The following is a 21,357-nucleotide window of genomic DNA, read 5'->3' as shown; positions in this document are numbered from 1 at the left end:
CAAGCAGACACAGAAGGGAGTAAATATTCGTCAGGTTTGGATAAAAGCAAGGACAAAGTATAGATAGTTTTCCAAAAATGATGGCATCGCAAAAAGTACAGGAACTGAAAACACCTAATCTGGCAACATACAAAATGAAGTGTGTATTTGTGTGTCTTCTTCATGGTCTTTCATCAGCTTTGAGATGTGTGATTCAAGTGATTGGGGCACTCAGTACTGATTGGAGCAACACTCAGCACGCCGCTCAGAAAGTCTAATAATGGAGAGAATGAAAAGAGGAAGAGGATACAGAGAGATTGACAGATCTACAGTGCTGAACTCAAACAAAATCATATATCTGTATTATGCCTTTTTGGGCTTTTCAAACTATTGCCAGATTTGGTATTTCCAACAGACTAACTTAAAATAATGTTTGCATCCCCAGTTGACATGACATTTTCCTTATAAAATGGCAGCAGAAGGTGCCAGAACTACACTTTATATTGAAAAGTGAATAAAGGTGTAACAGAAAGTCGGGTTCTAGCCTCCTGAATTGGGGCGGGCACTGGGCATATTGAAAATTTAAATGGGCAAATATAGACGTATATCTGTGTTTGTATTGGGCAGTTTGGGGAAGCAACAATTCAATTTGTCTGTAGCTAGAGCCGCCCCAGACACACAGTCATATACAAATAAAAATGCCAAACTGTGCTATGCCATTTGAGCATTATGATAATTTGTCTAATGGAGGTGTATGGACTTTAAAAATGAAGACGAGTTTAAGCGAACGAGTGAGATGGGATTATTTCTGATGACGACACAACATTACATAGTAAAAAGTCAGTTATAATAAGCCTTTAAATGTCGTCTGCCACCTAATTCACTTTTAGTATTATTACTATTATTGAATATATTATTATTATTATTGTTGTTATTATTACTGTTGTTGTCACTGTTGTTGTTACTGTTGTTGTCAATGTTGTTGCTACTGTTGTTACTGTTGTTGTTGTTGTCACTGTTGTTGTTGTTGCTACTGTTGTTGTCACTGTTGTTGTTACTGTTGTTACTATTATTACTACTGTTGTTGTTACTGTTGCTGTTACAGTTGTTGTCACTGTTGTTGTTGTTACTGTTGTTGTCGTCACTGTTGTTGTTACTATTGTTGCTACTGTTGTTGTTGCTACTGTTGCTGTTGTTACTATTGTTACTACTGTTGTTGTTACTGTTGCTTTTACAGTTGTTGTTGCTGTTGATGTTGTCACTGTTGTTGTTACTGTTGTTGTTACAGTTGTTGTTGATGTTACTGTTGTTGTTATTGTTGATGTTACAGTTGTTGTTACTATTGTTATTGTTGTTATTTTTTATTTTTTCCTTCTTTTCTTTCTTCCCATCTATATTCTCTATACCTTCCTTTCACACTTACTCGCAACTGTAAATAGCTGTTACGTTCACAAACCATGTTATGTCTTGGTAGGTCTTGGTATGTCTTGGTATGTCTTGTATGTCTTGTATGTCTTGTATGTCTTGTATGTCTTATCACCACTTGGGACCTTATAGAAACTGTAAGTCTTGATATAGATTTGTTAAACCGCGGCTGATGTTTTGTGAAAATGGAGGATGCATTCAGTCTCTGGAGCGGACCGTTGTGCGTCTGGCTAAGCGTGCGGATTTGCAAAGCTACACTGCTCATTTTTGCATTTCTGGAGGTTGTTAAATAAAATGTTATACTTTTAAAAATATAACAACAAATGATATAATCTTGTAAAGTGTGGGGAAATAAGAAGTTAGAGGTTGCGTGTTGTGAGTGGGAGTTTAAGCGGGTATTGTTTTACATTTCTCAAGGGGAAGTGAGCGCGAGAAAAGCAGGTAGGTGCTGTTTTATTTTTTATTTTTAGTTATTTTCTTCCAGAAGCCTGTTTTTCTGCATGCGCACGCCCACACAAGCCTCCACCTGGGATCTGCAGAGTCCAACACTATTGACCTTTGCGAGGCTCAGCTTAAGTATCTGACAACCGAATGCCTTGCTTATGGCATTAAAACTCTCATAAGCTGAGGGAAAAATAACCAGCCCTATACAGAGGGAGAGTTAGTCAGTGCATACAATAAAAATGTCAGGGTTGAGTTATGTGGAGATAATGGTGTATGTGGTGGGGCCTGTTTACCTGCAACTGCTGCTGTCGGATCTGCTCCAACATTATGGACAAACATTTGGTGAAATCGGTGAAATCCTGGTCAGCGGTTTCCAGGAGTTTGCATCCCTGTAAACACACAGAGTAAACAAAATAAGAGATATGTCATAGCTCCATTTAATATACAAATAAATTATATTATCATTAAAGGAGATCTGTTATGCAAAATCAACTTTTCAGAGCTTTTAACCGTGTTTTAGTTGTTTCCTTCTCATTTACCCTCTTTAAGTTGTATTTGGAGTGATTGTGGCATGTCTGAACAATTTATAATCGCTTATTTTCGAGACGCCATATTGACGATCAAACCTTGATTTCGCCGCCACTGCTCTGTACTTACTTCGCTCTCCAAATTAATTTTCTTCAGTCAGTGATACACATAAGATTGGGCAGCGTTGCATAGTCATTTTGGAACACATAAAAAAAAAATCTGCTACTCGCTAGTGTGATGTGCAGCTATCCATAGGAGCGTCCGACTCTTTGTTGTGCTGATGTTTACGGTGACGTCAGCTCCCATTTGAGCGCTGCAGTTTTCTAATCCGAAAGTCAGCGGATTTGTTTCTTTAGTAAGTGTTTGTAGCGACCTTAAGCCTGCGTCGCTTTGAGAGGAGTCCGGGTCCAGTACCTCGGTCTGACACGCTGCTGTTTGGAAGAAACAAACTGACTCACGTTGTGCGTTTTCTGGTGGTTTAATCAGTCGGTTCAAACGGTGTCTAAGCAGGTTACGCATACAGAGATGTTGAATTGTAGGCCTACACAAAAAAATGGTATGGTAACAAGCAAAAAACACCTCCCAGACAGCAGGAAACCCCGCCCCTCATGCATTGCCATAACAACCAACCACCCATATGGCTCCTACAGTGTTTTTAGATTAATATTGCAATTTAAAATGTTTAAATTATAACGTAATGATCCATGGGTGTCATAGATTATAACTATAGAGCAGACACAAGCACAATGGGTCTTCTTTAACAAAAAATCAGCATTTATCAATATCTTATGAAGTGAAAACTAAAACAAAATGGAGTCTTGTATTCACATTGTTGTAAACGTTTTTAAGAAAAATCCAAGATCGCATTTGATTCCTATTTAGAAACATGATTACAACTTCTATCATTACTTATCATATCTTACCCTGTAGGTGGATTCTAGATCATATATAATATTATTAATGGTATTGTTTTGACATCTACGTCATCTACATCTTTAAAAGCCAGTGTAGAACAAACAAATGGCTTTTCTCCACATTTTAACTGACAGAACAAGCACCCACATCATTCACAACCAAATTTAATTAACTGTTTTGTTTTGTTTTTCAATTACACCATTATGAAATAGATCAGAAAAATAATGTTTACTTATTGCACAGCCTCAGATGCCTCATTAACTTGCATTTGCTCCAAAATGTAATCCACATAAACATAATATCTTATAATGCCATCTTAAAATATCTGGTAGAAAATTGTCACGAAATACCGCAATATCACAAATGGCCTCTTTATATAGAACTGTCCTACTGCTGATGAAAGACGGTGTTAGAAGAAAGAAGATAAAAGCGAGGGACGGAAGTATAAATCTGTTTTTGTGTGCGTTTGTGTGCTTGTGTGTGTGTCTGTATTGTTGAATAATGTAGAGGTTCCAGTCTGTGGCCCTAAACTACACAATCCAGGTAAACAAGAACGCTCCGGATTTTCTTCACTCTGTCACTTTTTTTTTCCATTGACGCTCACACACACAGACACACACACGTACGCACACAAACACACACACGCGTACACAACAGTAGCACAGCCTGTCCATGCTTGTCTGCTGTGCTCTGTTTGATCCCATCTTCATCTTCCTCCTCCTCCCTAGCGGATGGCTTCTCTGTTCTCACCATTTATGCAGAATTATGCAGAGTTTCTGTCAAATCTCAGAAGGAACGCCTCGAACTTTTCATTGTTCTGCTTCTTAAGTCATTACCATAACAGTGTGTTCTCATAAGAAAGCAGCCTCCATGATATAAGAGGGACAAAGAGGAAGATGTACAGTACATACAAGCGCAAAGTCAATAGGGAAAGAAGAGCAATTACAGCTGTAGCATCATCTGTTTGTGGAGTTTTTCTCTTAGCATCAGTCCCATCCTGTGCGTTTATAGATTATAGCCACAATCAGAGACAGAACAGTCACTTGTGTAGCTCAGTAATTAATCACATAACCGCCATTTTGTTCATTGTTTGTACATTATATAACCAACTGACGTAAGAATAAACAAAACTAATATTGCATTTTTAAAGGTTGACAGTGTTATTGTTATGTCTGAAAGGGTCAGTGGTGGAACGTAACTACTACTACTACTACTACTACTACTACTACATTTTGAGCAGGACCGAAAAGTGAAGGTATTTTTATTATTGTCTGAGATCTACTGAAAAGGCTTAGGGTTTATTTTTAACACGCTCGTACAAATAATAACAGTTAGGAATAAAAAATAAATAAAAATAAAAAAATCGATTCAGTTGTTTCTGTTGAACAAAACTCAAATCTGTATCAAAAGCAGGTAATTTGAAGCTGTATTAGATCTGAAAATCTGTGTGAAATACTTTTACTGTTTGCTCTTTCTAAATGCTCATACTTTTCATGTGATACTTTTGCTTTTACTTGAGTTTTTGTTTTGTTTTTTGCTTCAGTATCTATACTTTTACTTAAGTAACAAAATTGAATAATTCTTCTAAACTTATCCATCTTACATTTATTTTCAATGGAAATACTTTACACCTCTCAACGGGTCTGACCTGTAAAATGGCCTGCGTGTTTCCATAGAGATAAGCAATTTCAATGCCATTATGTGTAACATTTCAGGTAAAGCAAGTTCATTTCCATAGGCAGATGACAGACCCTCTACCAGAATAATGTCTTGCCTAATCAAAACCATTTTACAATATAGAGTGTATAATCTAAACAAATGCTTGGTTTTGTTACCTGACCCCGGCTTTTGGGACAATGGAAATGGAAATGAGCCTTTGGATATAATCTGATGTGTTTACGTTCAGGTTGTATCATGTCTCTTCATTAGCATGCATTGTCCCGATCAAATAAATAAAAACAAATAAATGACACCTTATTAAAGAAGAACATTGTGCTATGTAGTTATAATCAATGACACCTGTGGATCGTTATGTTATAATTTGCACATTTTATATAGCAATATTCATGTAAAACAACTCTGCTGACTTCCACGTTAGAAAACTGTGGTGCTGGACGTCGCTGTAAACATCGTCACAACAAATAGTCCTATGAATACCTGTAGATACGCTAACAAGCAGTGGATGTTTTTTCTCATTTGTACCAAAATAACTATGCAATGCTGCAGAATCCTATATGTGTCACTGATTACTAAAATAAAATTGGAGAACAAAGTAAGTACGTCACAGTGGGCGTGTGCCGGTGCCGGTGAAAACAGGGATCAATCGGTAAAATGGCAATTAAAGATTACTCAAACATGCACAAACCAGTCCAATAACAACTATGGATGGGGGGAAACAACTACAACTGGTTAAAAGCTCTAAAAAGTCGATTTTGTGGAATAGGTCTGCTTTAATATGTCTATTTATTTGTATTAATTAACCAAAATGACATTATAATCACACATTCTTCAGCTGAGAGTTGTGGTATTTTTGAAAATTCGTCCCCGTTGTTTATAGCCACGATCTTGACACCTTAAATCGGCTTAACTGAGGGAAAGGCCGTTCATTACATCCTGATGACTTTTTTCTGTCCTACTTGAAATTACAACCAGGTTATAAAAGTAATTGATTGCGATTGAACTGGACCAAAGGCAGCATTGGACTGTGTGACTTTAAATACAGTGTGTCAAGAGTGTAACGAGTGGCCCCATTTTGCAGCCTCTTTGATGGTTCAGCCGTGTGTTCTTATCCCTGCAGGAGCAACTTCTGAAGACTCTCAAATATAAAAGGCATTTAACCTGAGTCATTTTGGATGGTCACTTATCCACTTAGGCAGCCTGATATCAGCTCCGTCACCCTCCCACGTCTCTCCCGCTAAGAAACTGAGGCCTTTTCAAAGACTCAAGCTGAGATGATGGAAGAAAATGTGCGTGAGGTACTAGATGTATAAAGACTTTAAGGTGTTTTGTAAAAGATCAGCAAATAAAAAATACGCTGCAGGAGTTTTACGCGAGAAAACGTTGGGAACCACTGTCTTATAGCAATGAGGAATAACTCAAAAACAACAGATGGCCGCCCTGTCGCTAATCAACGACGGAGATTACAATTCCTTCCAAAGTTACTATTGGCTTTTTCTTCCAGTCCAGATATGCAAGTTAAATGAAAACAAAACATAACAAAAATCACACCTTTAATTACTGAATAATGAATGGAAGAGATAAAAGACTGAATTATAGAAAGTGTTTCTGTCAGCGTTCTGTGGATTAAAGCATTATTTACAATATTTCTTTCATTGAGAGTGCATTTTAATGGACATACGTAATATTGTTTTATGCTCATTATTGTCGGCCAGGCTTGGGAAGGACTGTTTGAGGCCACACACCATAATAACACCATGCGACTTTGGCCCCAGCCATTATCTACAAAGAGAACATGTGCTGTTACCATCGCGCCGTAGGTCCTGTGTGCCCCGATTTAACCGGGTCAGGATCAGACAGTCCTTCATACATCAGTCCTTTCTGAAGCTAAATAAGGATCTTACGCCATAGAATCAGCGATGCCGTGATGAGCAGAAAGAGGTCTTTGTTAAACTGTCCCGTGTGTTTCTGTTTCTGTGTGATGTCTTTGTATTGTGAGTGACGGAGCTGCTGTTTCATTGCAAAACAAATTTCAGATGATCTAATATATACTGTATGCTGTAAACGCACCAGATTGTAGCCATGGACTGATTTTCATCTATTGTCCCACCTTCACACAAACGGCCTCTCAATCATACTCCTGCAAACATGGACAATGGATTCAAGGTGGGTCTTTCTCTAGGACACAACAGCCGAATGCACTACAGACATTACAGCACCTGGCATTCACAGCGGACTCCTATCCAGATAAAGACTGTGTAAAGAAGTGGACTAAGTGAGTGTGACATTACCCACAGCGTTCAGCTCCAGTCAAATGAAGCTCATCAAGGTTAGCAGTTACAGGGGCAAATTTGGAGCTGAGATCCATATTTGGAATTTCGTCCAGGAGTATCATAGAGACCAAAGAGCCAATCCAGAGCGAGGCTGATGAAGCCTCCTTTTCCCTCCTGCACCCCTGGCTAACGCTAGTGGGAGTGACCTCAGTGGAAGACCGATTTGTCTGTTATTAATGTTCATATCTTGTCACGACCCATGTCTGCCCTGTGTTTATGTGCAGCCTTTCCCACTACCTACTGTGTCTGAGACTGGAGCTGGGCGGAGTTTTTGGTACCTCCCACTAAACACCTGCAACCCATCAACAATCAAGCTGTACCTGTGGAGCACAAAGGCACCGAAGATCCAACACTCCTCACCAAATCGTCTGTGTATCCCCGTGGGACAGTTCCGCTTGGGTCAGTCCAGTTTTTGTACTTATGATCTCTCTGCTCGGCTGGATATTTTCGTTTTTCGATAGATCCCGCTCCCCGGAACTACTCTGCGCCTCCGACCCAGCTCACCTCGACCGGCACGAACACCCCAGCCTTTGACCCCGTTATCTACGACCTGCTCGAAGGCTTCAGCATAGGACACCGCTCTCAACTATCTGCTATGTACACCTACATTTACATTACCGTGTTTGTAAATAAACTTTATTCAATCTTTTACCCCGAGTCTGAATCTTTAGTCCGCCCAGACATTACAACATACCTCGATTTATGGACACAATAATAAAGTAAAATTAAAGCCGCAAGCGGCATCGAACAGCCCTCGCGGGCTGTGCTTCGCACTCGGCCGACCTGGCACTCCCTGTGGGTGGCACTGACGCGCCACTTGTCCCTTTTTTATTGCGGCTTTGGGCTGCATTTGTCACCAAACAAGTCAAAACACATTGGAAGTGCTGATGCACAAAATGCAAAAACAAGGGTTTTCCAGGCATCGCCATGGCAACACCGTGCAAAATACAAACTTGGCCCCCCCGGACTTTTTTGACGGGGACAACCTGAAGAATCACTGTGCCAAATTTAACATTCCTCAATGAAGCGAATAAGTCGTTATAACATTTTGAAATGTACGAAAATTTGGAAATTTTCCCATTAGGATAACATGTGCGCTTTCGCGCATTGCCATGGCAACCCAGTGAAAAATATGACTTGGGTCTGAGTAACTTTTTTGATCAGGATGACCTGAAGAGTCATGGTGCCAAATTTCACATTATTCCATGAAACTAATATTATTCCCATGAATGGGAAAAATTGTGAGGATTCCCATTAGGATAACATTGGCAGTTTGGCGCATCGCCATGGCAACACAGTGTAAAATACGACATAGGTCTGATTGACTTTATTGATTGGGATGACCCAATGGAATTTTGTGTCAAATTTGGTAACATTTGGGAATAATATTTTTTGTTCGGCATTACTTGAAGAATGCATGTACCGAATTTCGTGGCTGTATGAGAAAGTTGACGTCGACGTCTCCCATTGACGCTCTAAAATTTGACTTTTGCAGGGGGCGCTGTCGCGCCATTTTTTATGCCCAATGATGCAACACATAAAAAAATAAATTTTTCGCCAGACCTGAATTTTGGGCAAAATTTGGTGAGTTTTTGAATATGTTCAGGGGGTCAAATTACTGCTCAAAGAGCAGAAGAAAGAAGAAATTAAAAAAATATATATATATATTTTTTGTAAAAACAATATATCCGATAACATTAGAAACACATATTATACGTTTTTTGAAAGCTCTCAACTTTCCCCACGTCACCGTGGGGTCAATGGCGAATGACGGGCGCTGACGCACCCGTCATTTGCCATGACGTCGAGGTCCGCCATTGACCTCCCATTGACTTCCATTCATTTTAGCAGTAATAAAGATGGCCCATGCCTGCGGCATGGGGGCTTGGATAGGGCTTGATGCCAGGAGTGTGTTTGGGGACATGAGCGCTTCGCCCATTGACTCAGTGTTGACGCTGACATGCTAGCAAGAACAAATATGCATGTCCCATGTCTATGGCATGGGTTGCTAGGATACAGGAGTCTGTGCTGGGGGTGCCGGGGCCACGACGGGGCCACGACGGGGCCACGACGGGGCCACGACGGGGCCACGACGGGGCCACGACGGGGCCACGACGGGGCCACGAAGTTGCGTGCGAGGAGAAAACAGTCTGCAACGATGAGGCCCTACACCCTGTATGGGCTCGGGCCTAAATACAAGGATCATGTAGAGCAAAATGACGAGTCTGACAGCAGCAGTTAGAGAGAGGCGTGACAGTTTTTCAATAGAAAGTAAACTGGAGCCAGAGTCACTTCCTATTTGGAACATGGCGGCTGGCAGGTTAGCTAGGTCCATTTATACGCACAGTCTATGCTTATATCTCAGTACAGACAGGCTAGACCCAGCTTAGGTTCCAAGGTCAGACAAAATCGGACATTTATGGCTCTTGTTCATTCTTAGTATTGACAAACAAGAAGTTTTAGCTGCTCAATAATATTATGTATGAACTAATATATTCCAATGCTTGTAGAGTTTTCCAGTACCTTTGCACCAGCTAATTACACAGTATATTTTAGTGGGCAGGTGTGCAAAAAAGTAAACCTAACTCAAAATAAAGCATCGGTCCCAGTTGCTATAAACACAGCTAGTTATGCTGTGAGGGTTTTAGGATTCCGAATGGGGCATTTTAAATTAACCACCTGGGCTTCATAAGATTTAAAATATTTCCCGTCTGGTCTGTGGTTGCTGCAAATGACAAAGAATATCAAGAGTGTGTGTTGGGCTTACCTTGTCTGCATAGAAAGCTTTCACTTCTGCCGTAATAGAATCAAAATCCCCACTGATATAGTCGGGCAGGAAGCTGTAGGCAAGAACACAAGGAGAGCAGGTGAGTGACAGAAGGAGAAGGTTAAGACCGCTGGAGTGACATAGTGACACAGAGTGCACAGCGGAGATAAAGGGGGTAGGGGCTAGGGGGCAGCAGGGAGGTAGGGGACATCAGGGGCTATAGGGGACATTGAATAAGAATGCAGTGTGACTTTTCTGCACAGTGGCAGGAGAGGAGAGATCTAGCCAGGGGGGGAAACAGTGAAACCTGCTCTGAGATGGGGAGATTCTCCATGGTAACAGGCCTGTCACTTTTCCACAAAATACTATAACTAAAGGAAACCAGGGATATGGATAGTTTTCATATAAATGCATTGAAATACTAGGGTTGTCAATAAAAATACCCTGGTACTGCATCAATACTGTCTGTGAAAACTAGATCCTCCTTTGATAGTAGTGATGGGACGATATACAATAGTATCACTAATAATGATCCAAAAAGTCCGCAATGAATCGTTCGTGACATTTTTTAATGGTCGTGATCATCGCACATGATTATAATTGTCTTTACGGCTCCAGACTGCCTCATGTTTCCGGTTTCAATACGATGTTTAGATGTTAGTTCTGGTGTTTGCCCACAAGGGGGCCCTCTATCATAGCAATGACACGTGTTAGCTTGTGTGCTTATTCTGAATTGAGGACGTCACTCATTTATATCGTCCATTCAAGCCGGTGAAGTCTGATGTGTAGAATTATTATGGCTTTGATAAACAAGACCAACAAAATGAACCACCGATCTGCAGAGCCTGTCGACAAAAGTTGTGACTTCGAGAGCAAACGCGAGAAACTTACACGCACATTTTGCCTGACAAGCGAGCTGAAAATATCCATCGTAAGTAACATACCATCTGAAATAAACTATTGAATGTGGTTTGTATTAGTTTGGATTTGTATGAATAACGCTGCGTAGTGGTGTCAACTTTGCTATCGCTAGGTTAGCACTAGCTGAATAGAATTTTGCACAGCTGATGGTTGTAATGCCAGTGTATCCTTTATCTTATCCTTTTTGTTGGGGCTTTCTCAGGTTGCTTCATGTGTTTTTTAATAGTCATGTGTTTTTTAATAGTCAAGAGACTGATTTATTATTCATTGATTGTTAATTTCACTTTCAACAAAAAAAAACAAACAATAAAGGTTATCGCTCAGACACCTGCAAATTGTATGGTAATTGATGTTTTAGTGACTTAAAAAAACAAACAAACTGTAAACCTCGATTCAATAATTATCGTGATAAGAGCGATAACCATAATCGTGAATCTAAATTTTAATATTGTCCCATCCCTATGTGATAGTTATGCTGTTGACTGCAGTGTACAATGGGAAGCTTCTTATGGAGATGGTCAATGATTCTAAATATTAGCATTTAGACGTTTATATCTTGGTCATAAAGATAAGGCCTGAACTGGATATCAGTAGTGAAATGTGACGAAGTAAAAGTAGTAAAGTACTGTGCTTAAGTAAAAATGTAAGGTATCTGTACTTTACTTAAGCCAGTTTTAAGTGGATACTTTTACTTTTACTTCACTACATTTGAAAGCAGATATCTGTAGGTCTACTCCACTACATTTTTGAAAAGGACTGAAAAGTTAAAGTATTTTTCTTATTTTTGTTCGAGACCTGCAGAAAAGGCTGGAGAGTTTATTTTTTATCATGTTCATAATTTGGGCAAACAAAATATAACAAATAAATAAAAACAGCGAGAAAAAAATTGATTGATTCAATTGTTTCAGTTGAAGGAAATTCAGAACAAATCTTTTTCAAAATTACAAACTACATTTGAAGCTTTATTAGATCTGAAAATCTGCACAAAATGCTTACTGTTTACTTTTTACCCTTTAATCACATTTTTAAACGGGTTCTAGTATAGCAAAAGACAAAGTTTAAATGTGTCAGCTGGACAAATCATTGTAGGAGTGAAGACATTTCTGTAGAAGCTGCTCATCCAAACCGCTTCTTCAGTTCTGGTCAGATTACTGCTCCACACTGTCTTATATTTGTCTGAAGGGAGGGGCTAACCGCACTGAAAATGTAAACAGCTATTGTCTCCAGTTTCAGCATTAACAGCCTTATTCAACCTGTATTAGTCCTCCTATTGTTCTCTTTGTTTCTTTGTTTCTTTCTGTTTAAGGAAGGGTTATCTTTCCTAACAAAAATAGCTTCTTTAACCCCTCTCTCAAACCATTTATTTTCTCTGGCTAAGATCTGCACCTCACTATGTCCAACGTAGTAGTCAGTGTCTTTGAGATGGAGATGAACAGCAGACTGGGGTCCTGAGCTGCTCTCACGCTGGTGTTCGCACATTCTCTTATGAAGTGGCTGTTTAGTTTCTCCAGTGTAACGCTCACTGCTCTCTTCACTACACTGAATGGAGTAGACTACTTTACTTTGTTTATGGCTCGGGGTTTTGTCCTTTGGGTGAACCAGTTTCTGTCTTAAAGTGTTTGTAGGTTTGAAATAGACGAGAATCTCAAACTGTCTGATTCCCTGTTGTTCTTGTATACTTTTACTTAGGTAGATTTTTTTCATGTGATACTTTTACTTGAGTATTTTGTTGCTCCGGTATCTGAGCTTCTTCCTTCTTCCACTGCTGTTGGATATACTAATCTGGGGGTAAATGCTCCACCCACCAAAATGCTTCGCCCTTTGAGCTACTGCTTGTTCAAACCTATTGCACTGATCATAAACAATTCATTTTCCAGCCGAACTAAACAAACAGCGTACACTTTCCATCCTATATCGACCGTTTCATTAGTTCGGTAAATACAAGTGCATTTGTTTATTTACTACAGGTCAGGTACAGGTACACAATTACAAATTAGAGGTGTAGTGAAAGGATGCAATTAATCCTTCCCTGTGTTAGAGGCTGCTATAACAAGAGTTCAAGTGAGAGTAAGAAAAAGGAGAAAAAAAAGCATCTTTAAGAAAACATTATGAGGTATAACAGTTGTAAAAGATGCAATTATAGGTTGTGACATAACAGATATTAGAATACGCCACTGTTTGCTCGCTGGATAGAGAATAGAAGTTTTTTTTTCCACGGACTTGGCCTTGAGTCTGAGTCGGTCTCAGTAAAAACTCACCCACAGCCACCCACATCACTAGTGGCTTCATTTCAATGTGAATGGTGTATCACAAGGATGTTAGTGAGAGGTGTATTGTAATGTAAATCAGGTCAAGACTAGAAGGACAAACCAGGTGACTGCATCTCGCAATAGTGAGGACTGGAAACTGGAAAGAGAGTCCATTTAGAGCATTTAAAATATATAAAAAAAAGCTACTCGGTGACATTGTCTACTGATATAAAGGTTAGCGGTTCGAATCCGGCTATGGATATAAACATTGTTGGTTGAGCGGTGAGATCCACTGACTCACAGGTTGGCGGTGCGATTCTAGCTGCTGCAAATGGATGCTGTCAATGTGTTCTTGGGCAAGACACTTAACCCACCTTGCCCTATGAATATGTCTATGAATATCTGAGTTTTTCCTTTCTGTAAAGCGCTTTTTGAGTGAGTTGATCCTTTTCATATCATAAACTATTATTAAAATGTGAGGATATTTCTTTCTTTTCACCATTTGATTGGTTGCAGCCTTCTAGCTCTACAGGACGTGTACGTCTCCAGGATTCGGGGGCGAGCAGGCCGTGTAGCAGCTGACACTTCTCACCCTGGACATGGACTATTTGAGCCACTTCCCTCTGGCAGGAGGCTACGGACCATTGGGATCAGAACCTCTCGTCGTAAGAACAGTTTCTTCCTCTCTGCTGTTTGTCTCATGAACACTTTATAATATCTGTACCATTGACATTTTAGAATATCTCCATTAAACTGGACACTTTACAATCCAGGTCACCTTAAAAAGTCATGTTTGCACTGTTGTTATGATGATGTTGTTGTATATATCAACCTCTAAGTATTTTATTTTATTTTTAAGCATATCTTTTTTTAACTTTGCGTGTGCCCTTATTTGTATTTATCCAGTGTTTTTATGTTGCACCTAATTTGTGAGCTGACAATGCCAATAAAAAGTCTTCTGATTCTTCTGATTTCATTTACAACATTCATGATAATACAAAACGGCAGAGGCAAATAAAAATGCAATTGAGTCCTAACTGCAGATTAAACATGATCTTGAACAGTGGGTTGTACTTCTGGTGAATTTGAATGAACACATAAAAACAGCTCAAGTCTTAGATTAGCATCTGCAGATAGCCTCCTGTTGATCCCATTCATGAGTGCGGCTCCGTGTTGAACTCTGGACCACACTGGGACACAAGGGCTGGTGCTATCTCGAGGCATTAACAGCACTGACATTATGATTTCATGGCTGACTGCTATTGTGTGTTTGTTTGTGCGTTTATTCTGTGTGTGTGTGTTTGTGAGAGAGAGGGGGATAGATAGAGGGAGCAAGAGAGAGAGCGAGCGTAAATTTGTATGTTTTCCAAGCAAGAAGTGATGTTCCGGTCGGTTGAAGAAAGAGATACAGGAGGATTATTCCCTGGCTTCTCCTGCTCCCCCTCCAAATCAGCATCTACACCGGCGAAATACAAAAGGCTAACAGACCATCAATGGAGGCTAACCAAACACATTCCTGAACACAAAATAAACTTGGAGACAATAAACAACAGGAAATGTAAAGGTTATCTGGGATCTAAACTTTCTAGACACACTTATCCAAAACTGCAGTGGTGAAAGTAGTGTCCTAAAGTTTACTACAGAGACAAAATAAGAAGTGAATGCATGAATTAAAGGTCCTGTATTATGCAAAACTGACTCTTAAGAGCTTTAAACCATGTTATAATGTTGTTAGTTCCTGAAAAACAGACCTGGAGTTGTCTTTTGCTTCATTCACACATGTTTGAGTAACACTTTATTAGTCTGTCCACATCTCCAAAGCTCAAAATGCTCTGTTCCACCTTGTGATGTCACGAACCGGTTCAGTAGAGTTTGGCAATTACAGGTTTGAAGGTGAAGGTGTTTGGAGTTTAAAAACACAGTGGAGCACTTCCTGTATTACCACATGACATCACAAGGTGGAACAGAGTGTTTTCTGTTTGAGAGAAGAAGTAAATATGCAGGGTTTGGGTGTTAAACGCAGGTGAATGAAACAAAACACAACTCCAGGTCTGTTTGTTATGAGGAAAATGGTGTAATATGGGCCCTTTAAAGTTTATAATGTAGTACAGTTGTCCCTCGCTATATTGCGGTTCAACTTTTGTGTTTTTTTGTGTGCAATTTTGTATGAGCGTGCATTGTGTTCTGCGTCCTGAGGAGACTGATGGACAATGGTCTACAGTCCAACAGCCAGTTGGACTGTAGACCATTGTCCATCAGTCTCCTCCGTGTCGTGTCTCCTGTACAGTACAGAACGTGTTCCGACAAATTTACATAAACGTTGGATCGCAGTGTGACTCTGAAGTGCTGTATGTTTGCAATTTGTTTTCTCCCCGACAAAACCCACAATGTCGATGAAACGTTCTGCACTGACAAAGACGCCTACGAAGGTTTGAACTTTGAGAGAGTTTAAACGAGAGAAAAATGTGAGAAAATGTTAATGCCTGTGTGAGAAAAGTGTATAAAGTGTGTGGTGAGGGGTTTTACAGCAAAAAACATGTAGAGCGATTGCAAAAAATAAAGCTACTTCACGGATTTCACCTACTGCGGGTTATTTTTATAACATAACCCCTGCGATAAACAAGGGACCAGTGTAACGAGGTTAGTTCGTCATCAGCTCAGTCAAACATTATCCGTTGTATAATTCAAAAGTATATTTGTTTGAACTGTAGAATAGATTTGCTTGAATAATAATGCACACACCTTTGTTTCAGTTTACACAGAAGTGAATCCTCGTTTCATAAATCCACCCTTGTTGTATTATACCAACAGCTTCCCTCAGGACAGATCCTAAATGTCTACTATGTGCAATTTAAAACTCACTTTAATCTATTGCTGCTCCCTCGTACCTCCACAGAGAAACGTTGTGACAGCGGAAAATAAATACAAACTCCAACTTTGTTACATCTAAAAACAAGAATTGACAAAGAAACAAGTTAAGGATAAAACCCAAACTTTTAAACCGCGTAACACCACTATCACCGAGACACAAACTGCTCGTCTTTGATTCACAAACAGCCTTCATCCGGCAGACGGGACAAGACTCTGCTCCAGTGTCATTTGAGCTTAGACGCCCTCTACCCCCGTGACCCGTGTGCACCGCTCAATCGCTGCTTCGTAATTGACCGCGCGACTTTGACAATTCTCTGTTTGGGCCGCCGCTCGCTGGCTCTAAACGCTCTTTGCATGTGCGTTTGTGTATCCGCGCTGGTGTGTACGCGCAAACCCTGACAGTCCTCACTTGCACATTAATATTAACTGACACTTTAATTTGGATGGGAAATAGAGCATTTTACCAGCAGTTTGTCTGAGTGCCGGGCGGCGGTGATGGCGGAGCGACCTTTTTGCCAGTGTTTGTGTGCGTTCCTGTAATAGCTTGTGCTGTGCATCCGCTCCCCTCTCCTCACCAATCTCCACCTCTCCATCCCATGCTGGCTTCAATCACTCTGCTCCAATTTACCTTCACTTATATTACGCTGTGCTTACTTTCCGGCACAATTAGCGCAAAAAAAAAACCAAAACTTGCGTTGTACCGATTCGCTTTGACGTCAGACTGTCCACGCCGAGGTTTAATTAAAAAGATATAATGCATTGTTTATGTTTGTTTACAGATTTCAATGTTTCATCTTCTACCTGGACGCCAACACCATCCTCCTCCACGATGGTTTTCATCAGTGGAGGAAAAAAGCACTGATTGCGTGTCCTAGTTTACTCTCTCCAACGCTTCCAAAACCAGAAAAGAAATGAAGGCACGTTTTAGCTGTATTTATAGACTAAAATAAAAGAACGTGATTAACAACTTTGATGAACTTGTAACGCTAAGTACCCCATATCTTACTGCGTTAAAGTGTTGTCACGATAAAACTTGATTTTAATACTAACGAATTATTACCACGGAGGCGATAAAAAATTTCTATTTTAAAATTTTCAACTCAAAATAATGGTGTTTTCTGCTTAACTTCATGGTGTTATACTAGTTCAGACGATGCACAATTTCTTTTCAGTATCGATACTGACCCACAGGTTGGAGGTGTGATTCTAGCTCGCACAGATGAATGCTGTCCTTGCGTCCTTGGGCAAGACACTTAACCCACTTTGCTCCCAGTGTCTGTGTACACTGGTGTATGAGTGTGTGTGAACGGGTGAGTGGTTCCTTGATGTTAAATGCTCTGAGTGGCTTTAAGGTGGAAAAGTGCTATATAATTTACCACTTATTTATTTATTTATCTTTATTTATACAGGGGGACCCAATGAGAACACTTGGGCAAACTGAAAAAACAATCCCAAACAAATAAGTCCATATAAAACATCAAAAACAAGTGCAGGTGTGTATAAAAGTTTGTTATCAGATTAAAATGCAACTGTGTCACCAAAGTGTCCAGTTTTGCTTTTCCTTGGGGTGTATGTATTACTTGCCTTGTCAAACGAGTCTTGATATCAATTAGCGTCTGGGTATCTTTGACATTCCCGCTGAAAGCATGATTTATTTAGTTTCATTACTTTACTGTTAAACCTGGTGTTGAATACTGCGTGTTACAACATTGAGGTACTTGTTTCTCTGTAACAATGAGAAACGTGCTTACTGTAAGAATGGACACTGGCACTCGAATCTGCTACTTTGATAACATGATACTGGTATTCATTTTTAGGTCTTGTAATACATCTTTTCAGTGACTGCGAGCATCTGTTAGCGACGTATTTTAGCTCTCAGTGAACAGCTGAGTATACATCCATTTATGACCTTGTACGGACAGTATGTAAATTTAGTTTAAGGCATTATAGGACCAGCCTTCTATAGATAGTACCTTTCTTGGGGTATAGGTACTGGCTCCTTTACACCAACACACCTACACACACCAATGTACCACTTGACTACATTCATCTCTTTCAACTCTCTGCCTGGTCTGGAATCTCTTCCTTCATGATTACACCCACCAACATGAACTGTAGTTTCAAAATAACTTAAATGACAAAATGTTCTTCAGGTCTAATGTTTTCTTCATCATGGAACCACTCACTCATTCACACACACACTTCTCCACCAATGTTTTGCCCAAGGACACACCAACAGCATTCATCTGTGGGAGCCGGAATCGCACCGCCAACCTGTGCGCTACTGGATCTGACCGTTCAACCGATGATGCTTACGTCGAGAGTGGGATTCGAACCGCCGACCTTTGGATCACTGTACGAACGCTCTGCTAACTGAGCTACTGTAATCTAAAGGTATTAATTTCACATAATGTGGTCATAACCCTCCTCTTACACATTTGATAGTGACACTAGTTTGCTGAATAACCTTGACATTGTTAGCTTCTGTTTAATTGAGGCTACGATAAGAGTAGTGCCGCATAGGTAGCCAAGCACTCACGGCTAACAAAGAGATTATGATCCCGCTGGCACGCAAATGCTAATGAGCTAGCCCTAGGTATGCCACTCTCTGCATGCTGATGGGCTAATGTGGTTTTAACGTGCTCACGGGCATCTGTGTGATCTACATGATAAAGTCGTGTGTGCGGTGCTACGTCTCTCTGGGGTAATCACTAAACCGGCTACAGGTAGACACAGTAATAACTATGACTCTATAATATAAGCCTGTACGGAAAAAAAACTATACAATATATGAGCTGGAGAAGAAAGGACAGAACTATTACGGTAATTTTAATCAGCTTTAATTGCAACATATCTGATAAGTAAAAAGTAATGGGGGTACTAAACGTGTTATGTAATAGCCAACTCGATAAAGATAAGAACTTATTCACACTCGTCATCTTAACTCATTCAAGAGTCGTAAAAGCAAAAGTAACTCTGTGTCTGCCACTGGCCACCCACACTGAAATGATGCATCTTCTTAAAATTCAGCAGGAAATAGTGTAGCCCGCTGTGCAAAGCTTAGCAGATCTTTTTATGTTTTTTTTTTCACAATGGAAACTTCGAAATCCATGTCTATCCACAAAATGTCAAAATCTTCTCCTCTGTGATTTAAATCTGTATTTATTCTAATAATTTCAACTACAGTCATCAGTCCTTTCCTGGAAACTGCTGTTGCAAAACGGACTTGGAATGAGCTTTTAACTGTGTAATAGTTGTTTCCCTTTCTCATTTTCCCCTCGAAGTTGTATTTGAAGTGTTTTGTGCATGTTTGAATAATCTTTAATCACTTATTTTCAATATTTTTCAAGGTCTTATTGCGAATCAACCCCCGTTTTCACCGCCACTGGCACACGCCCACTGTGACGTATTTACTTCGTTCTCCAATTTTTTTTTACTTAATCGGTGATACGTGTAGGATTCGACAGCATCGCGTGGTACAAATTTGATCTGCAGATATAGGAGGAGCCGACAGCTACACGGCTCTTTGTTTTCCAACGTTTTTTGTTTTATTAAGCTGTTTAAGATGAATATTGCAGTTTAAATTTAGCAAATGGGACCAAATGGAACGCTTTGGGGTCCCACTGGAGGAGCTAGAGGACGTGTCTGGGGTGAGGGAAGTCTGGGAGTCCCTGCTTAAGACTGCTGCCCCCGCGACCCGGCCCCGGATAAGCGGAAGAAAATGGATGGATGGAAAATTAGCAAATGACAACATAATGATCCACGGTTGTGATAGATTCTAACTATATAACAGACAAGCACAATAGGTCTCGTTTAAAGTAGTTTTAGGTAACTTTTCAGGTGAAGAGATCGCCACCTGCTTGTTACCATGGAGATATTATTGCTTTGCTTAGATTGTTCCACCGTATGGCATCAAAGCATACCTATTTTTGCATTTATTCAATTACAGGTGTTTTTATTGCTAAAGAAACAGCTTGAAAAGTCTTTATTCATAGTGTAGTCGCCTCTGCACAGATCTGATCTGTAATTTGACTTGGTTGCGTTACCTGCTCGCCTCCATGGAGAGAGAGTAGTTTCATGTTATACTGTGGAATATGCCGGGTAATGCAGTAACATCTCCGTGGAGACAAGTGAGAACCCTCGATCAAAATGTTACACAGTGCGTCTTTAAGTATTCCTGTGTATGTTTTCTGTCCACCACCTGCTTGTCTCCATAGATATTATTATGAAAATATCTTAAAGGTATTACACAAAATTGATTCTTGTGAGTTTTAAGACTGTTATAAACACTTGGAGTTTGAGTAATCCAAAAGGTCAAAATGCTCCGTTCCACCTTGTGATGTCATGAAGTGGTAGTTTTCAAGTTAACAACTCCTTTTACCTTTAGTTCAGTAGAGATGGGAAATTCCAGTGAGCTGAAATTATCCAAATGATTCTAGTGATGGTGCATAGACTTGGATTGAGTTTAAAACACAGTGGAGCACTTCCTGTATTACCACATGATGACATCACAAGGTGGAACAAAGTGTTTTCTGTTTGAGAGAAGAACTCAGCCTAAATATGCAGGATTTGTGTGTTAAATGAGATGAGGCGACGAGGAAACAACATTATAACAACAGGTCCTTTAAAACATGCTGTCTTACAGTGAGTGGGCTTGCCTCTCCACTGATCAGACCTGTATCCTGGGCCTGGTGGAGTCGCCTGTTTGTCTCCATAAAGATCAATAACTTTGATGTCATACTTTAGAACATCTCCATGGAGACAAGCAATTAGCCGACCCTCCACCAAAAAAATGACAAAGTTGACTTTTAAATAATGTAGAGGTTTCAAAATATTCACATAAAATGCTTCTATCCAGTCCATTAAAGACACACTACTAAACAAGTCACTTTTTATACAATTACAATATGAACCAGATAAAAGGATTTTTCTTTTTTAACAAACAACAAAAAAGGAGAGACAAATTAGACTAAGCACTTGTGCAGGAATCTTTTTGATATATGCGGTATGAAATGGAGAACGCTATTTCTGTAGAGCGCTGAGTGCAATTAAGAGCAGAGAAAAATCATAACTCAGCACTAATGAGAAACTTTAAGAGCCTGATGCATTCACTATGTACACTGCCCATTTTAATTAGCACTGTAAAGCTCTTCATTTGCCCAGCTCTGAACCCACTCTGAGGTCACGCTTCTGGACTGACAGTAATTGCATTGTGTGGAGCCCAAGTAGCCATTTTAGGCACAGGCTG

The 21,357-nt window shown here is 40.0% G+C and overlaps 1 protein-coding gene across 4 annotated transcripts in view; it reads right to left on the bottom strand.

Moving 5' to 3' along the window:
* The window catches only part of tpk1 (thiamin pyrophosphokinase 1), a 109,101-nt gene that overhangs the window by 52,900 nt on the left and 34,844 nt on the right, over positions 1-21,357 (bottom strand). For all 4 annotated transcript variants that reach the window (XM_055230126.1, XM_055230125.1, XM_055230128.1 and 1 more), the window contains exons 5-6: positions 10,069-10,141; positions 2,142-2,237 (exon numbers count right to left, since the gene is read on the bottom strand). In XM_055230126.1, coding sequence (XP_055086101.1) covers positions 2,142-2,237; positions 10,069-10,141 — 169 coding nt within the window. The remainder of the gene's footprint in view (positions 1-2,141; positions 2,238-10,068; positions 10,142-21,357) is intronic.

The sequence above is a fragment of the Periophthalmus magnuspinnatus genome, chromosome 20 (assembly GCF_009829125.3).
Source record: "Periophthalmus magnuspinnatus isolate fPerMag1 chromosome 20, fPerMag1.2.pri, whole genome shotgun sequence".
NCBI lineage: Eukaryota > Metazoa > Chordata > Actinopteri > Gobiiformes > Gobiidae > Periophthalmus > Periophthalmus magnuspinnatus.
Note: the sequence above shows the minus strand (reverse complement) of the source record. Positions and strands in the feature narration are given on the sequence as shown.